The 27,376-nt window shown below is 46.1% G+C and overlaps 1 protein-coding gene across 5 annotated transcripts in view; it reads left to right on the forward strand.

The window, feature by feature from the left end:
• Positions 1 to 27,376, forward strand: part of LOC146178897 (DNA-binding protein P3A2-like) — a 33,813-nt gene that overhangs the window by 783 nt on the left and 5,654 nt on the right. For 2 of the 5 annotated variants that reach the window (XM_084578633.1, XM_084578636.1), the window contains exons 2-7: positions 3,640 to 3,868; positions 4,854 to 4,968; positions 6,311 to 6,407; positions 7,401 to 7,739; positions 8,769 to 9,014; positions 12,934 to 13,089. In XM_084578633.1, the coding sequence (XP_084434759.1) occupies positions 3,688 to 3,868; positions 4,854 to 4,968; positions 6,311 to 6,407; positions 7,401 to 7,739; positions 8,769 to 9,014; positions 12,934 to 13,089 (1,134 nt within the window). In that variant the 5' untranslated portion in view covers positions 3,640 to 3,687. Of the gene's footprint in view, positions 1 to 74; positions 249 to 3,639; positions 3,869 to 4,853; positions 4,969 to 6,310; positions 6,408 to 7,400; positions 7,740 to 8,768; positions 9,015 to 12,933; positions 13,090 to 20,104; positions 20,231 to 27,376 lie in introns of those variants that run through there. The other 3 variants (XM_084578637.1, XM_084578634.1, XM_084578635.1) reach the window with 3 other exon arrangements.

Below are 27,376 nucleotides of genomic sequence, written 5' to 3' on the forward strand. Positions count from 1 at the left end.
CCTGCTCAGTCGCTTCCTTGACTCGCGTTCCCGCTTGTCGCGTGCGGGCGCATGTGGGGTGTTAGACGTGTTTGCCGACGTCGTCCGTGTCGGGAAGGGTGCCTGTGTTTTCCTCCGGGTACACTCCACTGGCACTCCGGGGAAGCCGCCATGGGTGGATGCCGAGGATGCTCGGAAGCGCAGGAGCGGCGGCAGCGTTGCGGAGCAGCATCTCACCCGAATAAAGATCATCCCGCCGGCGAAGCCTGGTAACTGAAACTCGCCGCGATTATTCCGAAATGTTCCCGCGCTAGAAACGGAGGGGGTGTTTTTTGGCCAGCGCAGGGGATGGGAAAATTTGCCTATATGCCGTCGGCGTTCTGTCGTTTCTTTCGCGCTGTGCCCAAGTTATGCGTCCCGTTCACAGCTGCTTTAATTTTAATTCTCACCTCACCGCCCATCGGAGGCGGTTTCACTGTTTAATTCCAGAGTGGGCGGTAAGCTGCATGAGTTTTTTTTTTTTTTTGCTAGCCTTTGAGTGCAGTTACAGGTCAGCCCACCCAATTTCCGTGAGAGGCTAGATTGGCATTACCTTACAGTTTAGCAAACAGACGTTATTCTTGACCATGCTTCACTGAAATCCAGCTGCTCTGCAACATTTTTCGAACCCAGAAAATTTGGCGGAGTGGGAAAATGTAAAGGGAAACTGGTGGTCAGATTATTGTTCATTTGGTGCTGCTTGTGCATTATCCCTGCATTATGCCTTGACATAAGAAAGAGATGAAAATGGACAGAACAAACAGCATTGGTTACTGCAGTAGCACGAGCGAGCTGCTGATTGAGCCGGGAGGCAGTGATAGACATACTGCTGCCCATGAATGACAGTGAACAGTCTGCTGGTTGAGTCGGGAGGCAGTGATAGATGTACGACTGCCAGTGGATGTGTAGGCACCTCTGGATGTATACTAATTTCCAGTTGATCTACAATGCCCTACTGTTTCAAATCATTTAAGGGATCTTATGGAAGGCCTGCATATGCTGTGCCATTGAAACAGCTGCACTCCGTTGACCACCATACCAGCCTTGGGACAGCTTTCCTCGAGGGCATGAAAATGAGGTTACATAATATCCTGCGGGATTTTCAACCTTTATAATGCGACACCTTTTCTCTGAGGAATGTTTGTGCCTTGAGCAAGCCAGATTTTTGGCGCAGTCAAGTAATTCTTGGCTGCTGGTTTTATTCCTTAGAATGATGTATAACACATTACTGCACGTGAATCTTCATGTCATGTTCGCCTAGGACCGTCATATAGTTTTATTTAAAATTTAATTTCTCTCTCCTGTTTTGGTTTAGTTCCAACAGCCAAGTGATTGTTATGTCAGGATTCCATGTAGGTCACATGAGGGATGATAAACTAGAATAGAATGACTGTTTCTTCACTCATGATTTCGACTTGAGGTAGACTGGCTCTACTGTTTTAGGGAATGAAAATGATGGACTGAACTATGTTGCAGTTTTTTCATCCTCCATGCTACTTGTATGAATCTTTGATGTCAGCTATTGCTTAGGGGTTGAAATCGAAACAAATGAGAGAAAAAAGTTCAGTAATATGAAGGTCACTGTGGTAGATAATGCAACTACTATCTGCATATAAGCATATTTTACACGTCAGCATGTACAATACCTCTAGTCTACATTAAACACAACATAATCCTAAAAAGTATGGCAGCATTACCTTACTGACACCCATTAACCAGTTTGCATTGTTTTTGTTCCTGCAGATAACATTTGTTAAGAGAGCTAGGCAGGCCAAGTGAAGGCAGTTTATGCAGTGATAAGAAATGGGTCACCAGATGAAATTCCCTTCTGAAATTAAGGAATATAGTCTATTTGTACACCAAATTCAGATGATGAGAAAACATCATGGCTAAGCGTTTTAAGAGCTTCACGATACTTGAGAAACCTGGTCTTCATGAAGCTATGCTGAGCTTAAAGGAATATGTGGCGAGGCCCATATTTACAACTTTATTTTAATCTTCCGCGAGGCTACGTAACTGCCTCTTCATCATTAGGAGTAGAGTAGCCTACTACATATTTGGGCTGCTGACATGAGCACTGTATCATGGCTAGTGTTTGAGATGAAAACAAGAAGTGAACCAACAGTCACTGACTGAAAGGAAAGCATAAGGGTTTTTTTTTTTTTTTTTTTATTGATCAGTGTGAAGTATGGCAGAATCGTGGAGACAATCAATTAGAACGTAGATGAGAAACAAGTGACAACAATTGCCAGACTTTCTTGATTTGTTGTGTGAAAATCAGCGTGACAGAATTACAGCCTTTGGGTCTTGCTTACATGGTCAGCTGGTTTTGAACTCTTTCCGAAGCAGCCATCTACTGTTACATCTGCAAACAGGCTTTTTCGTAAGGCTAGACAATGATTTCCTTTTTTGTTGCTTATTCTTTTACACCTTTGAGAACAGACTGTCGAGAAAAGAGACTGTTTGATTCATGCCAGTTTGCTTCCATTGAGAAAGAAGCTCAAGTTTGGCATGAAATTGTCAGACAAGTGCTATTGCACATAGGCTAACCCTGGGAGCAGTCCTTCATAACTGTGCCATGTTGGATCAGCCTCTTCCCTTGGTTGTTAAAATACTCAATGCACAACATACTCTGCTCCCGGTGCTGTAGATGTGCTGTTCCAAGCCACGGCAGTTATCTTGGGCTATTGAAGTCAGTTCCCCGAACGTCTTAGCATGCACCTCTAGTGCGTCTCAAAATGCTATGCCCATGTAACCCGTTACATGGGCTTTTTCAACAGCAGGTCGTTTTATCGTCATCTGAACTGAGTGGCAGTTATGCATGGCAGCACCAAATGCAGTCGAGATCTCAGTGACGGCTCAGTTTGACAAAGGTTGGGGGCCAGAGGTGAGCTGGTTTAACCAGTAGTCAGCAGATGCACCACACTGGCCCAGTCAGTGACATTTCTTCATTGCCATTTGTTCTCAAATCGCATGAAGGGTTCTTATCCTGGCTCGTATAGGTCCCTATGGGCAACTGTTACTAGCCAAATTAGTGTAATCACTCAAACCCATAAATTGTCACCAGAAAACCAATGTAATGAGCAGTGCAGCCAGACATGCCTCGATTGGATTGTGTGCATGGTGTTTATTTGTGGCATTCTTGAGCGAAAAACTTGCGCTGGAGTGGTAATTCAATGATATTTTGTGCAGAAGTAATGTTTTAATTTAGTCATAACTAAAAGGGGCAATTTTATTTGTCATAAATTGCTCTCACATCACCAGCTCATGTGATAAAGAAGTTGAGCGGTGTTTCACGATGCCACATCATTGCAGCCAGTTCGTCATTTTCAAAGCTAAACTGTCGTTCAGCTGAATGGTACTCGAAACTGCCTGTGCAACACAAGTACGAGAGTATGACTTTACAGATAGAATGCTCACTGTTGGGCACAGGAGTGAGAAAAATGGCTGGTTATGGGCAGTTGTGCAAGATAGCAGTATTCGTCAAAGTGAACTAGAGGAACTAGCTCTACTAGTGTACTAGAGGAACTAGTGGATTCGAAAAGATGGAAAAATGTATATATATATAGCAGAGGGTGGCAGACAGGGGGATTGTGGTGATTTTTTAATAATGACATGCAGCCAGCGGTTGAGGCGTTGCTTCCGGTGGTTGGCGCCCCCTTGAGGAGAATGAACGGGGACGGTGGGGAGCTGACGCCGTCTATGAACGTGGCTGTTGTGAGCCACTCGATGATGTCAGCCGATGACCTGAGTGACCCACCTTCAAGCCCCGACAGCCCCTTCGATGACTCTGACCTGCTGTCCTCGTCCACGGTTGCCGACGATGTCACCATCCAGCTGGCCGCTGCGGGTCAGTGCTGCGTTCGGCTTGTGCTCCTAGCTGCTTGCAGTTTTTGATGGCAGTGAAAGTTATTTTGCCTACAGACGTACGAGCAAGTTGCTGGCACTTGCCACACTTAGTCATGCAATCCCTTTGACTGCCCTGTACTTTTGTGTTCTCTGTGTTACTACTACTGCTTTGACTATGTAACTTGGAGGGCTTTGAGGCTTCTGCATATTCGATCGCCTCATTAAACCAGAGAGCTTAGGAAATTTTCAGGAAAGAGCAACTACATACTTATGCACTTTTGCAGACAAGCCTGTGGAAGGATGGTGCAGTGCGGCTAATAAGGGAGAGCCCAGTTCAGGAATCGGTTGACTTCTCTTTGAGTAATTTATTTCGCTTGCGCCTCAGGGTATTGAGTGAGTCAAAGGTAAGATGTGCTAGGAAGTGAAAAGAGAACATTAGTAAAAAACAACAGGAAAAGAAACAAGAATTCTGAAATCCTGCCCTTATTGATGGCTGGACACTTGTGTAGCATTCACTTTCGTTACAGTGTAGTTTTATGTGCACAAGTTAGGCCTGCTTGCTTTGCGCAGCATCATCTGTGTTTGTGTCATCAGTGCTTTCAGCAACGTCTGGTCCCCTGTCTTCGCATGAGCGGAATAGCAGCTGTAGAAGGGGTAAGGAGACTGATGAGGTTAGCTAAAATGGATGTTTTGGCTTGCTTATAGTTCTTGATCGGTGATAGAGTGCAACAGATTTATAATACAGGATAGAACAATTTGTTGGTAGGCGAGTTATGTATTCATGAAAAGCACTCTGCAGTGTGAAACGCACAGAACAGTGCGAAGAAAGGCACACACGGGCTCAATTTCAGCTTAATCTATGTGGTGAGGCACAGTAAGCGTTTGCATTCACCTCTACTACATCTTTATGGCTGTTCTGCCCCTGAGTTTGCGCATGACATAGGTTGCGCAGATTGTGTTTTAAGGCCAGTCTTGTAATTACTCAGGCCCCATTGGCGTGGCCGCCGCCGCGGCCATCGCTACTGGCAAGAAGCGGAAGCGGCCACACACCTTTGAGACGAACCCATCCATCCGGAAGCGCCAGCAGACCCGGCTACTCAGGTAAGTGAACCAGTCAGAGTTGCAGCCACTATGAAGCTGCACATTGGAAAGGGGCAGTCGCCATCAGGCTGGTGTGGGCACTACCACTGGACTAGCAGGGGCATACTCTTTGGTAAAGGCCACCATGTGTTGTGCCACCTTTATTTCTTGGCCTCGGATGAGTGGATGTGACAGGGGGACAGATTGGGCAATTGTAAATAGATACAGGCATTGCCTTCACTGCACTCCTTTACAGCGGTGTTACTCAAGGAGCAGGCCTTGGGTCCCGGATGCCCGCAGTTCTCCCTTTGTGCCTTGGGAAAAGCACAAAGCTCGTCTTTTCTAAATCCAGAGTGAAATTTTGTGTTTTCACTGAGAACAAAAACTGGTTGGCGAAGCTGAGGACCTTCCACTGCCGAAGGTGCCTGTCGGATAACATCTGTGAGTCTCAAGCATGCACCCCTCAGCATAGCTTGTCAGCTATGAGGAGGAGGAGGAAGGGCATAGAGGAGAAGATAGCTTTGCAAAGCTATTCAGAAATGCACATTTCTTTTCCTAGACCTGGAAAGGGGACTTCATGATCAGCGCTTTGAGTTATGGACATCTGAACTTGAGGTCTCTGCCTTCAGTGGAACCGCTGTAAGGACTTTCATTGGTGATCCATTGGTGGTGTTGCCTGTATTTCTTCTGAAGTGTTCCTTTACAGGACAACTCAAGCACACTTTTTCTCCTTCCTCGTCTCCTTACTTTTCTGGTTATATTTACCAGATTTTGCCTCTGTTCAGTGTTTTATTACGGCGCAAAAGAATTGAAAAGTTTCTGATTTGATAACTTAAGTCTGGGAGATTCCTGTGGGCAATCTTGGCTGCATGATATTACTGAATGCACAGCTGCCTATACTCAGTCTGTGCTTACTGAAGGACAGAATTTTGACCATCCTTATGGTCATTTCAGGCAAATGGTAGCCGAAGCTTCAATTTTAGTCACTAATTCAGCCAGTCAACATGTACACGCTATGTTTTGTAGCCGTAACTGTAGGCTGATCAAATTGTGAACCAAGAATGTTGAAAAAAAAAATCCCCCACAAGTTTTCCTCTAAGCAAATGGGCTTCCCCATGAAGATGCATTCTTCAGTTAGAATAGTTGGCCAGCCATGTAGTAGGCTTTGTACTCTTACAAATAAGCCTTGAAAGCTGCCGCTTAGGTTGGCGTGTATATATATATAGGCATTACTGCTTTGCAAATCAAGAGTGAACAGCCCACAGGCTTAAGTGACGCGAGGTTAAGTAAGAATCTCTCTCAGCCAAAGGAGGCCAGCAGAAGAAGCATGGTCTCTCCTCATGCTCGTGGCGACCTCGTGCAGGAAGCTGAAGGCGACCATTGACGAGTACACGACACGCGTCGGGCAGCAGGCTGTGGTGCTGGCTGTCACGCCTGGGAAGCCGCAGAACCACTTCAAGGTGGGTGGTGCCCTCCACCGGTTGCCGACTGCATAGTTGGAGACTGGGCTTAATTCTGAGAATATTCAAACATTTTAGCAAATAATGCAGTGTTCAGTTCTGGCTTTGAAGCAAATAGCAGCGTTAAAACCTCGAACACATTTCGAGTGCGCTAGGGTTCCCTTCAAGAGGGGCTTCCGTGAAAGTATGTTTGTCTTAGACACTTTCAAGGAGGATGACCAGACACATGCGGTGGTGGAGAAAAATGCGTGATTGGTCTCGGGTTGGAGTCTTAAAATTGCCCCTAAAATAAGATATGTGAGCAAAGAAGCTTGCTAGGTGTGCCCCAATATATGTTTTGTGAAAGCAGTGGGAAAAGTTGAAAACTCTAAAAGGATGCACACAGCATTGGGCACGGACAAGCACTCCTCCATGTTTCCTGCTATATGTGTGTCCTTTTAGTTGATTCAAGATTTCCCTTAAGCAATGAGGTCGGACTGTCTGAGGAAGATTGCTCAGAAAAAGGTTCGAGGCTTTAACAGCGTCACTGTTGAACTTGGAAGAAAAGAAGCCATGAGAAATTCGCATGGGTCAAGTGGATGCAGCGAGCACAGGAACAGTTTACTTGGAGGGCTATGGAAAATGCCTTTGCCCTGCAGTGGCTATAGTCCAGCTGATAGTGGTGGTGATGGTGATGATGATGCTTTTGTGAAAGCTTAGACTAGAAAGTGAATTTGTTTGGTTCGCTGTTAAAAGTTCCTTTTGCAATAAAAGGTGCTGTATAGAAAATCGTGCTTTGGTAAACTGCCCAGCTCGTTAGTCCCTTAAAAAGTTTAGGCAGCACTTTGAAAGCCCTTGAGAACTCTCAAATGTTTGCTCTCAATCCAGCATGAATCACCTTTAAGGTGGTGCCACCTGTTGGTAAATGTTGTAAGAAATGGCGATTTCTGGAGCATTTTGGTCTGGGCTTGTGTTATTGTTTGATGACAAATCACCAAAGAAGTTGGGGTGCAGGTGTTCGGGGCGCACCCCTTGGAGACGGTGGTTCGTGCCTGCCGAGGGGTCCTGGTCGGGGAGCTGGAGGCCGCCCTGGCCCAGCAGGCTCCCCTGCAGACTCCCGACGACCCCACGTTGCATGAGCTGCCTCCGCTGGTGGTGGACGGCATCCCCACACCCGTGGAGAAGATGACCCAGGCACAGTTGCGGGCATTCATCCCCCTCATGCTGAAATACTCCACCGGTCGGGGCAAGCCTGGCTGGGGCAGGGAGTCGACCCGACCTCTCTGGTGGCCCAGCGACCTGCCCTGGGCCAATGTCCGGAGCGATGCACGCTCAGAAGAGGACAAACAAAAGGTGTGTCCACAGTGCATTTTTCTGTTTGGTCAGTCTCTCGAGGCTCGGTTATACTCCAACGTTTTGAGCGTGCGGGCGAACTGCAGTTGGAGACGCCCGGTTGGCTATGCCGCACATGGTGAGAATTTGGCCCCCCTACAGTCCGGCCGCGTTGATGCGCACCAGTGTTGTGGGACTGGCCACGGCACAGATGCACAGGAAGCCATACGTCGGCGACGAGGTACCTGTCATGAAATTTATGAGATGCGGTACTCCGCTTATGGACAGGGGTACACGGTTGTCCTGAATTTGAAATGCGTTTCCAAGGGGAGAACGGGAACGCTATCGTGTGCAGGTTCGAATGAGACAACAGACAGATCAAGCAAAAAGAAGCAGTGTTTACAATTTGAATGTAAAGACCCTATAAAAAATGAAAACTCAAAAGAAACAATGCGTTTCCAACTGCAGAAAGGGAACGCTATTGCTTGCAAGTTCAAACGAGTCAACAGACGAGTCAACAGTTCGTTTCACCACATGTGTCGAGTTTTCACGTCATTCTCTTCTTAGTATTTTACTTTTATAAAACATTCAGACAAATTTTTGTGGTGTCGATACCAGGTGTCGATAAAACTATCGTCGTATCCGATTTACCGCCGATAATCGATCATTATATCTGGTTTATTATTACATTGGACCAATGAGAAATGGAGCGCTGGCATTGCAGAGCAGCCTCCAGCTTGGATTTTGCATAGTGGAGCATCCTGGGATTCCAAGCGGGCAGCTTCGGCGTGGTAGAATAGGCACGTGACCCAAGTCGTCGCCAGCACAGTCCGAGTAACCTGAAGCTGCAGAATGAGTCTTCGGCTAAGTCACGTCGGAGTGTAGTGGGGCTTGCTCTGACCACTGGGACGTTGCCGCTGTGCTGCACGTGTGTTACGTTGGAGTATAAACGTGCCTTCAGTCTGTGCAGTGTCGCAGCGGCGGGACCCTCTATTGGGCAGCAGTTGTCAGCTAAGGCAGGGGGGCTGGGGTTGGGGGGGGCCGCCCCAGCAGGTGTCGTGGACACACGCCCTGCGCCAGATTGTGATCAACTGCTACCGGTTCCACGGCCGGGAGGACCTCCTGCCGGCCTTTGAGGAGGACGACAAGGAAAAGCTGGCAACGGCGGGCAGCAAGAGTCCCACACCCCTCCAGCTGACCTCGGCTGCCCAGCAGGCGGCCATCACAGAAGCTGCCAACGAAGCCGCCACCGAAGCTGCCACCCTGACTGCGACGGCTGGCGTGCGCATCGACAAGGTGGGCGGCTTCTTTTCGTGTTGTGATCTGTGATTTTCATACCGAAATGTTGCAACCCACTCGAACACTACCACAATAAGTCAAGTGCCTACTTGTGAGAGCTCTTGGGATGTCATTGCATTTTATGATTGATACATAATTTAGAGCATAGTTTGATTGCTTTGTCTGAGCAATTTTGGCTTGTAAGCCTGCCTTCCCTTCCCCAAACTTTTTACACTAAGGTGTGGTTTCTTGCAGGGTGGGTGTGAAGGTGCTCATATATTTTTTCGCTTTCTTGATTGGCTCGAGCGCGTCACTGATCTATAATGTTAAAGAAACACAGACAATTTAACTTAGTTAATCATGGCTTATTATTCAGCAGCAGGGCATTTTGTCAGGATGGTGTTTGCTGTGTCCCAATTATTAATCAGTATTTTACTATGTTAATCAGGCGGCTATGCTTCTAGACCACACATTGCATGTGCTTCACAGAAAATATCTTAAGGGGGGAGTTGGGTCTTGAGAAAAATTTTTTTACTATTGGGGCTATCAACATGAAACTTTCCAGTTTAGTGTAATTTTGCATGCTGATTTCAAATATGCACTCAGATTTTCTTTATATTATGTAGCTTACATTTTAGCCAAACTTTTATGTGTGAAACCTATGACAAGGCTAGAAAAAAAAACTAAATGTCATAAGCAGTAATCATACATATATACATATTCCCAGATACCTAAGGTTTGCAACAACATTTGTTTCATCATTCTGTGCCCATTCTACAAAAAGTTATGAAAGTTCAAAGTTTCAAGTTGATAATTCAAGTTGCCCTCTCTTAATTTTTGCAAATTTTTAAAATGTTCTGAACCAGATATGCATTGCATTATGGTTTTATTGCAAACTTCACACATGCAGAAATCAGATAAAACAAGAATGGTGAATATTCATTCAGCAGAAGTGAAGCTACGCCCCTCATAAAACCTGAGAATAAAAAAAAATTTGTTTTTGAGAAAAATGGGAAAAATGAAGCTTGATGACATGAATCAATTTATTCATAAAAAAAGCAGCTCAATCACTTGAACTGAAAGTTTAGAAGGCCCCTGGAGAATAGTCTTCATGAGGTTTACTTCGTTGCCTCTTTTTCACGGACGTCTGGAAAGCTGCCGAGGCGGCACGTTTCTTCTCAGACTTCACGGCACGGTTGCGATCCTTCTCAGCTGCTCTATAACTGCCCTTGCTGCTTTGCTCTAACTGCAGCTCCCTAAGTATGCTAGAGCTGGCATGCTGCGTGCCAAGGTTGAACCGCATGATAGCTTCTGCAACTGCATTTTCAACCGCAAACAGAGAAAAGTTCTTCTCTTTTGGTGCAAGGCTCCAGATGAGAGAGTGCAATGCCTCATTGCAGTTTTGCGTCTTGCCACGCTGACATCGCTGCAGGAGTGTTTTGTCTGCAAGCCGCTGGTACACAGGGAGTAGTGCACGGCACACATGTTCAGGTAGATTGTACCTGTGTTTTGGAGGTGGCTGATTTTTTGCAATAGCGGCATTGTGCTTACACCATGAGTTGGCACCACTTGGGCAAAGGCTGTGGTCATGTTTCACATCATTCGAAGTAATGTGATTGTATGTCGCCATGACTGCTCTGTGCATACTGTCAACATCGCCAATGTGTGATTTGAGCGCCCAACTGTAATAGCTGGTCAGTTTCATAATAAGGTCTCCAGTGAGTCTGCCCTTGCCGCCGATGCGCTCACTGTCCGACTTATTCTTTGAAACAAGGTTTCGCAGTGCTGTCCCCATTCGTTTCTGGACGTGGTTCACACAGTCCTCCTTCTCAACTGCAATAAAGCCATAGACTTCGGCCTCTTGAACTGTTAGGTATGACCTGCTGTCACCATCGCACAGCATCGTTGTGTATCTAAGGCCATGACGGGAGAGTGATCGCTGAAACAGAATCAGGGCTGCTTCAGCCTCCATTTGGCCTGATTTGCTGCTTGTGTTTTTTTGGCAAATGTGGTTTGCTTTCCACTCTGCATACTCTGGGCTGTTGGGTTCTGGTCCGCACTCACACCCGAGGCAGAAATTATAAAGGACTACATAGTCTAGCACATAGCCAGAAAACAGCTCTATAACTGTGGCCACTCCAATGTGCGATGAATGCCCACGTGTGTGCCAGGTCCCATCAAAACAAACTGCTATGTTGCCAGGGTTCCCGAAGTTCAGCTGTTGGTAGAGTTTTGTAACTGCTTTCGCACATTCCCCCAAACTCTCGCTGCATGCTCGTGTCGCCGCTGGATTTAATTTGTCCTTCAAATAGTGCTGGTAGGTCTTTCTGTGGAGGCCTCTATGTGACACTCCAAGATTTGCAAAAATGTCATTTAGAGCTGCCTGCCCCAGCCCTGTGCTTTGAACAGCACGTGCCGCAAGTAGATTAATTTCAAATGGCTTGCAGTTTGATGCCGACTTCGTTGCGACCCGAGGAGAGCTCCATTCCGTAGATCGTTCACCACAGTTGCTGCATTCCATTTTTAGCTTTGCAGCCAATCCGTACTCCCGCTCATCTTTCGATATTTTTACTGTCCCACGACACACCCTGCAGGCAGCACACTCGAGCAAACGGTTCACTGCGCGGAGATCCACAAGCGTGTGTGCCGTCGATGACGAGCTCGGCGCACTAGGCATCGGCGCAAGAAGCTCAGTTTTCCGTGCCGTCGCCGAAACATACCAGCTCTGTAGTTGCTTCCGCGGCTCGCGTCATCAAAATGTCACATTCTTCACTTGTTAAAAAGTGCGGGTCAATTCTACTGCGCTCCGGTTGAAGGTTTTCACTGACAGAAACCGTGGCATCGGCAACTCTCACGGCAGCGGCCGTCTCACTTCCCGAGTCGCGTTTGGCTGGCGTCGAGCATTCCGGCGTTCCAGGCGAGTCCACAGTGATTACCGCAGGTGACGGCGGCAGTTTGCGCCAGTTTTCGGCACATTTGTTGCGCTCTGATTGAAAGTTTTCACCTACAGAAACAGGCGGATCGGCAACTGTCACGACAGCGGCAGTCTCGCCTACCGTGTCGCGTTCGGCTGACGTCGAGCACTCCGGCGTTCCAGGCGGGTCTGCAGAGGTTACCACTGATGACACCGGCAGTTTGCGACGCTTTTGGGCGCATTTCTTTCGCTTTTTGCCAAACTTGTGCACAGTATGAAATTTGCGAGGCATAGCAGCTATCAATGTTTTGACAAGATGGCGCCGTCTTGGTGGCTGCGCTCGAATCACATGCAGAGAATTTATCACGTGACGCGTGAGAGCCAATAACGTAGCCCTATACTCCGTTCAGCTTTTGACTTGTATTTTGCTTGCTGGGCGGCTTGGACTGGCTTGACTTGGCGGGAAAGCAAGTCAAAAGGAGCCTCTTTCGAATGAGCCCAAGATGGCCGTGATCCGGCAACTAGTTTCGAAGTTATGGACGCTGCAAAACAGAAGATTTTCGCGCATTGCTCGTGCGTATTTCTCGTCACTTTGGCCCTTTAATGCCGCATATTAAATTAAAAAGGCGTCTTTTGGCGATGAATTTTCAGTAATAGATGCAGGAAGTCGTGAGGAATCCAAATACAACAAAATTGAAAAATCGTTTTTTTCGCGATTTTTTCGTCTTCAAGACCCGGCTCCCCCTTTAAGGAAATGTTCTTATTGGCGGTGGCGTTAATTACGAACCACACTTTGTAACACAGTTTGGCACACACAGTTTTGTGTGAAGCAGGCCAACCGGAGGTGGATGTGTTTCTGACTTCATAGTGATTGGTTATCAGCAAAGGAAAAATGCAGTATCTGTCGCGCTTTCTGTGGACGCCCGAAATCGGCTTCAGACATAGGGTTTTTGGGAGAATGCAGGTAGTTGTGCTGCAGCACTAGAAATTTGTCAATTCAGTGGATTGCATTGTGTTGTGCAGACGCTCTACACCAGCCCCATCACGCACTACACGCCGACGATGGTGCAGACCATCAACAACCCAGACGGGACGGTCTCCATCATCCACGTGGACCCTGGCAGCGCCCTGCTCACTCTCCCTGATGGCACACAAGCACAAGTACGCACGGTCAGTGCGGTAAGTGGCGCAACTTCCTGCTTTGCCGTGTCGTGTCGGTGGCCGAGGCTGCCGTGCATCTTGGTAAAAGTTGACGCGTGTTGGGCCATAAAATATGGAAGAGTTTAGAAAAGTGTCCATGCACCTATTCGGCACCATGCTATAGTTTCTGGAGATCAAAATACAGTAAACCCTCATTAACTCAAACTTGTAAAACCCGGGAAAAATTTCGAGATAAGTGGAGTTTCGAGCTAAAAAAGTGCCGAAAATTTTCTGGCAACAATCCTTGGCGATTTGTTGCGCGACGCCGCCTGCAACGCCTGTCATTGCCGCTGGTGCACACCACACGGAGTGACGGTACTCTGCGACAGAGAGGTGCGTTTTCTGCATTGCTTTGCTACCGCTTGTTGTCATTTGTTCAATTGGAGTACAGTTATGCTATATCCTGTTTCTAACACTACACAGCTTGAAATACAATAACACTGATGAAATGTTTTGTAACGCATCGTGTTAAACAAAAAGTTGCAGCGCAGAGGTGTGCTGCTACACTGCGATGCATACTTGCATTGCAAGCAGTGACTTTCTCCTGCTCCTTTCGAAAATTAACAATATCTTGCCACACTAGCCTTTTTATTTTCCTTTACTATCCTACCGAGCTTTACTGAATTGTCTCGATGCACGGATCAGATGAAGTGATTGTCTGCAGGTTCTTCGCTCAAACCGGATTAGAAAAACGAACTTCGCTCGTAAAAAAAAAAAAAAGAAAGCCAGGACTGAAATTGAGTAGCCCAAAGCCTTCTGCGATTGGCTGCCTGGCGAGCTGCTTCCGGGTGACTCACCAAATTTTCTAAAAACCCAGAACCTGACAGCGACGAGCGAAAATGATTTGGTGGTCCTCGGTCCGTCTCACCCGTCGACACTCCACTGCACAAGGGAAGCTTTTGTAATAAACGCAGAAGAATTTTCAGGAAAAGCAATTTTATTACAGTGTAGACCGCATATAACGTAGGTCACGGGGTCCGCGAAAATCCGCACTATAAGCGGTACCGCACTGTAACCATAAAAAAATTTTTTTTCAGGTCACAATACACACCAGATGGATAGCTTCCCTTTCAAAAACGTTCTTTTAATCACTGAACAGAATGCAATACACTCAAGTCTTCTGGCCGCTTATAAGTTCTAGCATTCCGCGTGCAGCACGATCGTGGAAATCAAAGCGACCGCCGCCACGGAATTGTGTATGCGCTTGTTATCAACACGTGACCAGTTCCGCGAAGGCGGTCGCGCAAACCTTTGCCGTCACGCTGCACAGGGTATGCTAAAGCATCGCTTTTTGGGGCACATTATAAGCAGTTGGGAAAAAAAGCCGTAATTTTTGCCTGCCGCTGCCTCTTCACGGCGTTACGGACTAGCTCGTTTTCCACCGAGCTGAGGCACTTCACCACCTCATCGCTGAAGTCATTCCTCGTGCAGTAGGCTTTTACTTTACCTAAGTATTCTATTGCGTCCTTGCATGAGACTTCTGGCGTGTTCTCTTCCTCATTATCCGCCTCATCGTCCGACTCATCCGGTGCGTTCTCTGCAGCACAACGCACTGCCGCAACGATTGCCTCTTCGGTGGTTGCCTCCTCATTGATGTCGGACACGTTTTCATCCTCGTCGACGTAGCTTTTGAACGTGTCGGATACATCCACAAAGTGATTTCCCACAAGATCGGACCACACTTCGTTCGCATCGACGGTCTCGTCACCGGCATCGCAGCTCCGATCGGCGTCTGGAGCTCCGTCATCCGAAGCTCCGGCATCGCGCACGAACCCGGCCTTCTCAAAACACCTCTTGATTGTTGTGGGTTTCACTTGCCACCAAGACGCTGCTATCATGTCAATGGCTCCGCGCACATCAACTTTAACAACTTCCTGTCGTTGCAAATTTAAAACAACTCGCTCACACATGCGTTTCTTGTACAGGGCTTTCACCGTAGCAATCATGCCTTGATCAAGAGGCTGGTACTTCGCAGTGGTGTTTTCGGGCAGAAACTTCAAGCTCACTGCACTCAGTTTTGGTTGAACATTGTGAGCAGTGCAGCTATCAAGCATCAAAACGACTCTTTGTTTTGCCGCGACCATGTCGTCAAACTTTTTCAGCCATTTGCCAAACAATTCTCGGGTCATCCAGGCCTTCAAATTTGCCTCGTATGTCATCAGAAGATGCTCTCTCTTTTTGAAACATCGAGGCCTCTTCGATTTTCCTATCACGAGCAAGCGCCGCTTGTCGGATCCGTCCATGTTTGCACAAAACAAAACAGTGACACGCTCCTTTGACACCTTTCGGCCGGAGCAAGGGCCGCCTTTCAATGCGAGGGTTCGGTTGGGAAGCATGTTATAGCACACACCAGCCTCTTCGGCATTGTACACGTCTTTGTCCGTGTACGCTGAGAGTAGAGTCTCCAGATGAACGCGAAGCACGCTTGAATGCAGGCGTCATTGACCTCTCCACTTTTGCCCGAAATCACCCTGCAGCTAATCCCATGGCGATCTTTAAATCGCTGAATCCATCCATTCAGTGGATTGAAGCCGTCATGTCCAAACAGGTGTGCGAAGTTCCTAGCCTTCGCTTGAAGCATCGGGCCACTTACTGGGGCGTTCTGTGCTCGCACTTCGCGGAACCACCTAAACAAGGCCTCATCAACGTCTTCATACTTAGGCGTACGAATCCTTTTCTTTGCCAGAGACGCGCAGTCTTTTTCTAGCTGCTTCCGTATGTTGTCACGGTTCTTCCAGGTTGCGGAAACTGTTGTGTCAGCGACACCATACTTGCTGGCAACCGAAGCTTTTGTCACACCACTTTCCACGTCCTTGATTATGCGCTCCTTCGTTTCCGGAGATAAGGCCTGTCATTTCCCAGGCTTTTAAAAAGCGGACGCCATAAGGATAGCAGCTCGGCAACGAAGATCGACTTGCAAAAAGACGGAACACCGCCACTGCCCCTGCCCCAAACTGTTTGAAGGCCACGAATCCACTGCGCGCAATCGGAGGCACACAGCATGCTGCCTGAACCTCGAACAAAAACGGAGGGACCGAGGGACAGCCACAACGACCGTTTCCGCTTATGAAAAGAGCAAAGGAGTGAAGCGCAAGTGAAGGAAAGCATTGGTCATGGCTAGAAAACATGATGCGACTCAGATGCATGAAAGGGAGGAAAGCGAAAGAACGCCAGGGACAGAGAAGCGTAGCTGTTGCACAATCTTGTGCAAGACGAAGAGTGGGCATGGGATGCTGCATGCCATGCGCGGCGGCAGCGGCGGCTCTGGCGCTCCAGCTGTGTGCCGTGTAGGGAAGCCCGGTGCCACGTAGGGATGCACACTTCCTGTTCCGTGCTGTCACCGAGCGGATTTCAAAACCGCACTATAACCGGTATTTCGCTTCGTGCGACTGCATAATAAGCGGTTTGATTTTGCATTGAGTTCTATGAGGGTCACACTGGTGGCCGGCAAAAAGTATATTATATCCGGTCCCGCACTATAAGCGATTACGTTGTAAGTGGTCTCCACTGTATTTTGGAAGGAAGAACTTGGTAATGCTTGCCTCCTTCGCTTTGGCATTCGGCCTGACGAAAGCGTCCTCGAGCTGCTGAGCGCATCGCACACGCCATTGGTCGGCGCCGCTGCATTCAACTTTGTTGTGGGCACCACATACACAACAAAAATCAAAGCTAACGCTTCGTGCGCATGACGCGACGATACAGTACCACACAATCACTAAATCGTTCTTGCCAGTATGCATCTGCGAAAGGCAGCTGACCGAACCACGCTGAACCGACTGTCCGATAGACCCATTAGCCTCTGCGCACGAGCGGCGCTTACGTGACTGCCCAAGGTGAAAAAAGGTTGCGTCCGTGGGAATTTTGTATTCGCTCTTCGAACGTGACCACGTTCAGCACTTAGTATAGGGACAAAGGGCTCGCCCAAAGCCCTTATCACCTTTCGGTAATAAACTTTCCCTTCGGTCCTTCCAGTCAAAATTTCGAGATATCAGCATTACGGCCGAAAAATTCTTTCAGATAAACGGGAGCTAATACATAGCACCTATGGGAGGTGAAGGCACGGTGTGGAAAATTTTCGACTTGACCGGTTTTTCGAGATATGCGAGTTCATGTTAACGAGGGTTTACTGCATAACTTTCACTTACAGCTGAAGTGTTCATGGCATTTTAAAGTGACATTGGGAATTTGGAGACTTGGGGAGTGCCGGATCGCACTTTTACCTTAAATTGGTGAGGGGCATCTCAACAGAATGGCAAGGTTATGCCCACTTATAATGGCTGCAGAATTGAGAAATGCTCGCCTATTATTAGAGGTGTGCAAATATTGAAATTTTTGAGTATGAATCGAATGCTAATACGGGGAGAAAATGCCTTTGAATTTCGAATTTTTGGTCTGTGAAAAAGAATAGAAAATTGGAAAGTAGTTAACCCTTTTTATTTCAGCAACTGCATGGAGGTGTATTCCCTACTGATATATCCCGTACATATTTTGTACGGGATTCCATATACTGGTGTTTTGTACAAGATGGGCCTGCATAAAACCTTGTGTAGCTTTTACATTGCTGCTGAATACAATATACCCACACTAATTTGCCCTTGAAGGAACTAGAAAAAATGTCCGATTCAGCTAAGAGCTCGAATTATTGAACGGGTCTGAAAGATTTGCCAGACATGACTGTAATATTATATGTTGAACACCTGTACAATGGATGTCTATATTTGAGATGAAGGTGAAGAAAGAGCGTCATTTTTTCCCTCTGCTTCATGAAGTTCTCTTTGCACATAGTGTTGGAAAGACCCTCTTCACAAAACGTCCCAGTCATTTTTCGAGGGTGCCTCACTGCGCTGCCCACGCGGCCAAACATTTTCACAGTGAAGCTCGCAGTGTGGGGAAACTGCGGTAAATTTTTGGTGCATTCGGTAATTTCTGGATATCTGTTTTTCTAATATGAATTGAATGACAAACATATTCAAATTTGTATATTGAAATTTCTATTTTCACACCCCTGCTCATTAGAAGAGGTTGGTGCTACCACGAAAATATGCACAAAGGGCAATGGCTTTGGGATGGGATGGAACCCTCTGGGATTCTTGATCCCAAGATAGACATGCAACCTCTAAGCAAGGCGTGTAGGCACATTTATGCAGCTTGGTTAAAGTTATATCAACCATGTTTAATTGCACGATGAATCCATTACCACTTTTGATGCTGAGAATTAAAGAAAAAGGGAAAAGTGCACAGTGCTAAAAGCTGGTGTCGTGACGAGGCTGACCGTATGTTTTTGTTGATGATTGATGGGTGGAAGGATAGGCGGCAAAAGATCTGTCGAGATTTTTTTCCCCTGCATACTGATCCCTCCCCTAAACTGACTTCAGAAGAAAAAGTGGGCTTATTATGCGAGTAAATGTGGCATGTTGCGTGATTTACTATATTACTACATAATGCTGTGGAGGAGAATGGAGGCACGAATTGATGCAACAGTGATGAAGTGAGTACCAAAAGGCATGTATGCAAATGAGGAAATGCATGTACGCAAATGAGGATCCGTTAAGGGAGTCGCAGACAGGGCTAATAATGCTGTTCCTTTACACAGTTGAAGGCAGAGTTTAGTTAGGCCAATATATATTATTTTAATCTGTAAAATGTAACCAACTTCTTCACAATTGTGTAACATTTAAGGCTGACTGTGGAACTGCAAATTTTAAGTTAGTTGATGTAGTGGCTTAGTAATTACAATTGAAACCCTTGAGCGTTTGGTAAGAATTGCGCAATTTTTGGATTTCAGCATGTTTGCAAAGTTTTGTTGCATGCAGCAAAGCTTATTGCTTGTAGACTTTTTTTAAGAGTCATAGTTACTTTAAGAGTTAACCACACTTTTTCATGAATAGTTACATGACAAATATTTTTGCAGAAATAAACTTGAAAAGCTGTATAGTATATGTAGAGATACTGCGACCTTTATTGCACTTTCAATGTGCCGTCTTGCAATGTGGAACAAAAGGAATTATTCTACTGCGGTTGTCTACAAAATGGCAGTTGGACGAGCACGAAAAGGGAAAGCTGAGAAGATCAACCGTGAAGCTTGTTCCCGCGTTTTCCTTGTGTATCGCCTCTCATCGCTTTTTTTTTTTTGTGTGAGAAATATAGCATATGCAGTCAACAGAAGCTTTGGTCTTCTGACCTGTCCTCCTCTTGATGCTGTATAAGACTTATCATTCTCTGTCGTCAAAAGTCTACAGAATTCACGATGCACCAGGACCATCAGAAGCACAATTCACTCACTTTTTCAGTGATTGCACTTTTAAAAATGTTATTTTTTTATGTTTGTACTTCTGTAATAATTTGTCACGATGCAGGTAAAAGCATGAAGGTAACAAGACAAGAAATAGATGCCACTGGTTTAGCTTAGTTGGGCATATGTGCATTTTACACGTCGCATTTTATTTCCTTTTGGGTTCGAGGCTAAGGTTTCTAGGGTAGGCTTCAGGCAAGTCCAGAGACTAGGTACCTTAGTGATCAGGCACTGTAAAATTTTGCGACCGTTTTGCGCAGCTGGCATTACAATAGTGGTGTGTTCTGGGCTCATCGCACATGAGTGGAAGCCAATGAAGACAACATACAATGTACAGTCTTTGTCAATAATATACGGCCCAAGGGTTTTGTTTCTAAGCCCTGTAACGCGGCTCCTGGTAGCAATACTGGAATATGAATGTAAGCTAGAGCAGAATAAGGACGTGCTTTGTCATCTATGACATTTGGAACGCCAGAATTGCGATACGAGCCCCGTTACGGGGCTTAGAAGAAAAACCACTGGGCCGTATACTTTTGACAAATACTGTACAATGGGAGAGAGTGAAAGTTAGTGATGTGATCGGCTATGGCAGTAGCATAGCACTCTCGTGCTGTAATCAGCGAAGTGGATCTGTTCGTGCCGTTGCATCAAGAACCCAATCTGAGTGCAGTTGGTGGCCATGTTTATTTTCTTTCTTTCAAGGTCAGAGCCCTTTCCTTCCGCGACGGCTGTCCTCCCTCCCCGAATGGCGCAGCTGGCAGTGACCATACAGCCCGGCTTAGGGGCTCACTGCAGCACCTAACAATAACGAATTAAAGAAAAAGGAGTTGAGAATTTTGACTGAATTGCCCATTTTATTTTCTGCGTCCCCTTTTAAAACCGCTAGCCTAAGTCACATGGACAGGCTAAATGAAGCGCATGCACATTACATGCCTGCCAACTCTCCCGAATTATCCGAGAGTCTCCCGAATTTTGATTACATCTCGCGATTGTACGGACGCGACCTTAAATCTCTCAAAATGTGGCTGCCACAGCCCAACATTTTTTTTTCTAATATTTTAAATGCTTTTTTTTTTTGCACTTTAAGGCTATAATCCTGTAACATCTTATAATATAACCATGCCGGGAAGCAGTGCGGGAGCTGTTAGGTACTAGCATGCACCTTAAATTGAGGTAGCTGCCGCCAGCATTGCCATGAACGCGAGCAAACAACGGGTGATGCTATATTTTATTTTCCGGATTGGCACGCGCATTTAGCGATTGAGATCTTGGGTGCGGTGCGCTAGCCTTCAGTTGGCTTTCTCAGGTCGTGGAGTGAAGAGCGGAATAGCGGATCACCAAACTTTTGTGTTTTCCCGAGTTTGAGCAATCGATGGCGCTTTTGACAGCCAAGAAGTACTTGCGAGTATTTTGGAAATCGTGCACGACTGAGTTTGTGCTTTGATAGTTTGCGAAAAAGGTGACATGTATGGACTTTGTACCACATGCACTGTGACGTGAGCCACGGTGTTAAAACTACTTTTAACGCCACGATGTGAGCGTTTTGCACGGCAGCAAGAACGACATCAAGATACACATCGCTTCACAAAAGCATAAGAACTATGTTTGTGCTGCAGAAGTGCAAGGCACCATTGACAGTTTCTTCCAAAACAACGGCGAAGACAGTGTGAACCGTGCAGAGGGCTTCTTCACGGGATGACAACCTGCCGCTAGGCGCGAGTGATCACGCGGGACCGTTATTTCGGGAAATGTTTCCGAAATGTGACGGCACGACGTGCTACGGATGCAGACATGCCAAAGAAACTGCCATCGTCGGGGAGATGGCTGCGGACGCTGAAATCTCAATACTGGAGTCTCTGAAACACCGTGCTTTTGCAATCGCTGTGGTTGGAAGCAACGATAGCGCATCCCAAATCATATGTATCCCACCGTGGCAACTTACTATGTTGAGGAATCACGGCATATCGAAAGCCGATTGCTTTGTTTGCAAGAACTGTATGGAAAGGTCACCGTGCGGAAAATTGAAAGCCTCGTTCTAGACGCTCTCAAGTTGAGCAATATACCTATGGAGAATTGCATTGTATTTTGTTTCTGACATGCAACAACACAGAGGTCAGTTCAAAATAAACTAGTGGGCCGCCATTCTCACCTCTTTCTGATTTCAGCCTCAATAATTTTTGAATTGCTAAACTAACCTTCCCCCCCCCCCCCCCCCCCCCCCTTGCCGCGGCGCTCCCGAATTTTTGTTGCTATACTCGCGGACAGGTTTTTCTGGCTATGGAGCCAAGGCTACGGGGGCGGAGCTTTCGTCGGGATGTTACTAAACCATGTAGTTCTGGCATATCTGGCCTCAGGGGCCGTATCCAGCGGAGGTTCCTTTCGGGAACCGTTCTCTTTCAAGATGACGTCAATTTGACGTCAGCAAGACGGCGGGCGCCACCTCACGGCGAAGACGGGAAAGACAGCGGCCAATCAGCGATGGCCCCAGATCGTAGGCGTGTCCATCACGAGCATGTGGCTTTTTCTGGTACCAAATACTTGTACCAAAGTGGTGTTAAGCACGAAATAAATCTAATAATTTCATGGTAATGCAAACTAGTGAATAATAGACTGAAATATTCTTAGAAGCATCCTGTTAACAACTGCCAAGCAATTATCTTGGCTCATGAGTACCTTTCTTCGCCGCTAGATAGTGCTGCGCGCGCGGCGGCGTCGTCTGCTTTCTCGCTCGCTGTGAAGTTTTTGTAAGTTCTGCCTTTCGCACAGAGTGGCAAATATCCTAATAACGATTTCTACAACGCCCGTAGTATGCAGTCCGAATCACGCTAGCTCTTTGACGGAGGAGTTGCTGCCGCCGTTGCGAGTACGAACGAGCTGCTTGATACCGGCACCGCGCCGGCGCGTCCGCGCCTGCCTATGTAGCGGGGCAGCGTCCGTAGCCTTATCGGCCGCTCAAGCGTCGTGAGTATGCGCGACCTTTCCGTGAATAGCTGTCAATGTAGGACGCAGCCGATGACACATGGAATCCGACTGCACTCGACCCAGTCAGCCACCGTCTGCTCCCCTTCCGCTGATGTAGAAGGAGGGAAAACTCAGTCCGCACTTAGGGACGCGAATTATTTGTCTCTACGACTGCCGGATTCAAATGGTCGCACTGCTGTTGGCCGAGCTCCCGATCGCTAAGTAGCGATCGAAGCGCGTAGAGCACCTTTGCTTCTGACGGCAGCCCGGCATACCCCTTCGTCCCCACTTCGCTTCGCGATCGGCACGCAGCCTTAGCCAGTGTTGCCGCAAAACCTCCTGCGACATGTAGAAGGCGTTGTCTCGTTTTTCTTTTTTTTTTTTTTTTTTTACTGCGTCAGTTTACTAAACCCGCAAAGCGCTGCCCAAAAAAGACACACACACACAAAAAAAAATGATACCACGGCAGTACTCAAGCAGCTGCGCGGCGCGCGCCGTCGCTCGACTACGGCCATGAGGCGCCACAGCGAGCGCAGAGCGGTTCCATCTCGAAGCAGACCAACTCGTCGCGGTTCCTGCGCCGGCCGGCAAAACGGTTCCTTTCGGAGCGATGGCCCCGCCCCGTGCCGCTCCGTGACGTAGGCGAAAAACGTGGAGCCGCCTCCGGAAGTTTTGGGGGTCACGCCGGACGTGACGCAGCAACCAATTAGGAGCGGCGAAAGGAACCAGTTCCCGAACGGAACCGTCGCGGGATCTGGCCCCAGGTATTCGGTTTCGGTTTCAGTTCCGCTTTTTCTTGGAATAATGGCTTCCGAGCCTCCAATGACACAGAAATGCCTTTCTTTAGACTTCTTAAGGTCTAAGCGAACATATATGGTTAATGAAAATCACGTGCTATGTACGTTGCCAAAACAAGCGCACTGAAACTAACGGGTAGACGCAGTAGCAGCAGCAGAAGATTCCCGGCAGATGGCGCCGCCATCCCGTTTGCACGGATGTACATAAAATGCACTACACTAACATTGTACTGGCCTGTTGTGGTACAATCTTGATGTAATAGCAACATAGACATTTCTGTGATGATATAGTATTTGTTAAAAGCTCTTATGAAAGCATCAAAGCAGAAGCTATTCGAGTGACACTTTCTGATAAAAGAGGTTCTTTATGCAACGGCAGTATTAATGAGAGATGCACTCGAGCTACTTTTAGACGTCCAGAAAACGCTTGAAAGCGGAAAACTTCTGATGCAAAGCTTCGATAACCTTGTAAACGTCAATCTACAGCAGACTATCGAGTTTTTCACAATGATCGTTAAAAGTGATCGAGCAATTTCGTCTGTGTTACCCAAAAGTAGTGCCAGATTAGTGAAAGCTTTTTGTGAAGAGTTTTGCACATAACCTTCTAAACCTCAATCTACAGCAGACTATCGAGTTTTTCACAATGATCGTTAAAAGTGATCGAGCAATTTCGTCTGTGTTACCCAAAAGTAGTGCCAGATTAGTGAAAGCTTTTTGTGAAGAGTTTTGTACAAAAATCTTCACAAAATGTGGCTGCACTCTGAAACCGAACGTCTCAAAAACAAAAAAACCAGTTGACAGTATGAAACTGGGTGCCTTAATCGATCCATTCCAGAAGCGGCTACTGAGTCAGTCGTTTGATGACTACCGACCTCTTTATTTCCGTGACGGGCAATGTAAGCTCACTTCGCGGGGAGTGTAACCAGTAGTTGCTAGAAGTAAGCCCCACAAATGAAAGTATTGAACTGATGAACTATTAGAACGACGTAACTGTGCGCTACGTCAGGCTAACAAATGCAGCATTGACATTGTTGTGTCTGGCTAATGGCCTCTCTGATGTTGACCGAATGTTCTCTCAGCTAAGATCTCTCCAGAGACCAGACAGGTCTTCGATGGAAACTGAAATGTTGCACGTGCAGATGGTTTTGTATGTTAATAAAGGCGTGTAAAATGTTGATGGCCAACCCACGTAAATAAAATGTTTCTTGTCCAAAAACTGACCGTTGCACATGACTCGATGGAAATGCCCAATTGTGAAATACTTCCTTTAAAGCAACCCAAGACATAACCGTAATAATTTCGGAGTGTTTCCACAAAAAACCCATTTCTCTCCTATTATCAAGTAAAAGAATAACACCTGGTTTTTACCCCCGAATTTGAAAAAATATAAAACTCGAAAACGAATAACCCTAAGTATACATATTAACAAAAATAGCACAGGAGGAATAATAAAAAATGCTGGAAGCAGCGTGGAATCCAGGGCTCATTCTGCTAAAGCAGACCTCATTGTGCATTCTTGGTGCCTCACTGTGAATGAAGCATGGAATGCAGTATTTAAAAAGGAAATTGGCTCACACACTTGCAAATGTTACCTGTGCTTACAGAAACTCGAGCCCACCCAGAATCTCATGCCTACATTGACGGTGCTCATTTTTCTGAGAGATTTTTACAGCTGTGCACTTAGAGGTAGACAGAAAACAGAAATGCATGGTTGTATCATGCAGAGACACCCGATATGTACATATCCATCAGTTCAGGAGGGCATATAGTTGACATTGCAATTTCATGTAAAGAATTGCGTTAGCGTGACAAAGGGATGGAAGAGGGCAAAAAAGAGTCCAGCACGTATTTCCTTTTCTCTTCTCTTTTAAAGTTGTTCCACTAACTTCTTTACACCAAGCACAGCCTTGTATCTTTAGAATAATCGTCAAGCAGTGGTCCCATTATGCGCTTAATAATTTCCCAGAATATATGCACGGAAGCGCGCAAATTTTCAAGACGAACTTGGGGGCGGGAAAAAATAAAATGATTTGTTTCCTATTCTTCTGTTATTAGGTGACTACGTATCATGTATTATGCAACTACATTTCTGGTGAAACTTGTAGTAGTTGTGAAATCATGTTATCCAGGAATATATTAAACCGGGAGAAAAACAGTGCCACTTTTTGGGACATTTTTTTACTCGTTGCGAGTGTCAGTGTATGAACCAGGAAAATTTGAGCAAGGGCCTACTGTACACTCTGCACACACGTGGCGTTCGTTGCTCTAGTTTCATCCCTGCATTTTTACCACTTGGTCAAAGATCAGAGGTCAGCCTAGCACCATTTACTATGCACACATTTCGTAATCGCGGTAGAACATCTTTAATTATAAGTAATCAGGGCTGCAAGAAACTATTCGAATGAACCAGTTTTCAAAATAACTAAAGGCAGCAAAAAGAAGAAATATGCAACTCCGGCAAAAAATGTGGTCGTGGAAATGGGTCACCTTTATTTGATGAAATTTGCGTATTGCCACGAAAAAATTCTGTTCGCCAAGACTTGACGAAGTGCCAAGTGATATTGCATCAAGTATACCCCGCCGCAGGGGTGCAGTGGTGAGAGCGTTTGACTACTGTGCCTAAGGATGTGGGAACGAATCCTGGCCACGGCAGCCATTTTTCAATGGAGGCGAAAATTAAGGCGCCTGTCTGCAATGTGATGTCGGTGGACGCCAAGGGGACGTGGGTCCAAAAACTAATTTTGTTATTTACTGCCCAAATTTGATGAGACTTCACAGAATATTTGTTTTTCTGCTGATTTTAAATATGCAAAAATTTGCCTTCTTGGACAATTAGTTTAAAGGAATTAGAGAATTATCACTATTGTCTGCTCAAACAATAGGGGAAAAAACGTTCATCAGAAATTAATTTGTGATATACAGGTAGATACGTAGATACTATAAAGTATAAGGAATGCAATGTTGGTAGCATATTTTTTATTTTCACTTGTAAAGTTTTTGTATTTTATCTTGAAATTCTTACACAGCTACTGTGCCCGTGGTTGCCAAGTTGAGTGGGCTGCTAAATCTCTAATATTAGCTCAATTTTAAAACTGCTTCCAACATTGCATTCCTTACACTTTATAGTACCTACCTGTATACTAAAGATTAATTTCTGATGAGCATTTTTTTTCCTGTTGTTCGAGCAGACGATAGCAATAATTTCCTAATACAATTAGAACTAATTACTCTAAAAGGACAATTTTTGCATATTTGAAATCGGCAGAAAGAAAACAATTCTGCGAATTTTCATACATTTTGGCCAATAAACCACAAAACCAATTTTGGCCAATAAACCACAAAACCAATTTTAAGACCCATGTCCCCACTTAAGTGGTCGAAATTTCCGGAGCCCTCCACTACGCAGTCTCTCAAAGCTTAATTGCTTTGGTACATTAAACCTCATCAACCAAACCAAACCAACCACTGAAACCAGTATCCCCTGCTGTGTTGCATCGAAACACAACTTCTCTGGTTTAGGCATGTGATTTGGCAGTCTTCCACATATGTAGCGGTGTCCAAATCGTTGGTATGGTGAACATGTCATTTGCACCTGAAAAGATGAAGGTGCCATGAGATTAAACCTCCTAGTTGCAAGCAAATACTAAGCATTACTGCTACACTGCCTGGCTTTCCACAGTGATGCTGCCTGCAGGTGCACCACACTGCACAGGCAGGCCGGCAGAGCACCAGTCTAGTTCTCCGCAGTTAGAGGCTCGTCCTCACTGGACCCGAATCGGATGTGCTTGAAGCTTGCTAAGAGCATGCAAGGCCTTAAAAGGGGGTGTGTTGTGAACTTTCGAACATTTTCAATATTGTAGTGGATACATTTGATTTGGGCTTCGAAGCAGACGGCACTGTTTGAAAACTTAGAATATTTTTGAATTGAATCGAATTTAAGAATTGAAGAAAATAAACTTTTAGAAGAAGCAGTCAGTGACGTTATGTTGGCTCTGACACTTCCACCCAATTTCACGTAAGAGAGGAATTGCGGATGGTCTATATAACTTCTGCAAGACAATATTACTGTGCTTTTCTGGACACCTCTTAAAAAGAATCGGGGTGCCGAAAGTGCGAAGCAGCAACCAAATAAACTGCGTGGTCTCTGTTTAGAAATGCAGAATTCGAGGAGGAAAAAAATGTAGGTTGAAGGCAGTTGTTGCGAAGTTGAATGTTT

Source organism: Amblyomma maculatum, chromosome 9 (assembly GCF_055883805.1).
Source record: "Amblyomma maculatum isolate TAMU_Amacu chromosome 9, ASM5588380v1, whole genome shotgun sequence".
Classification (NCBI taxonomy): domain Eukaryota; kingdom Metazoa; phylum Arthropoda; class Arachnida; order Ixodida; family Ixodidae; genus Amblyomma; species Amblyomma maculatum.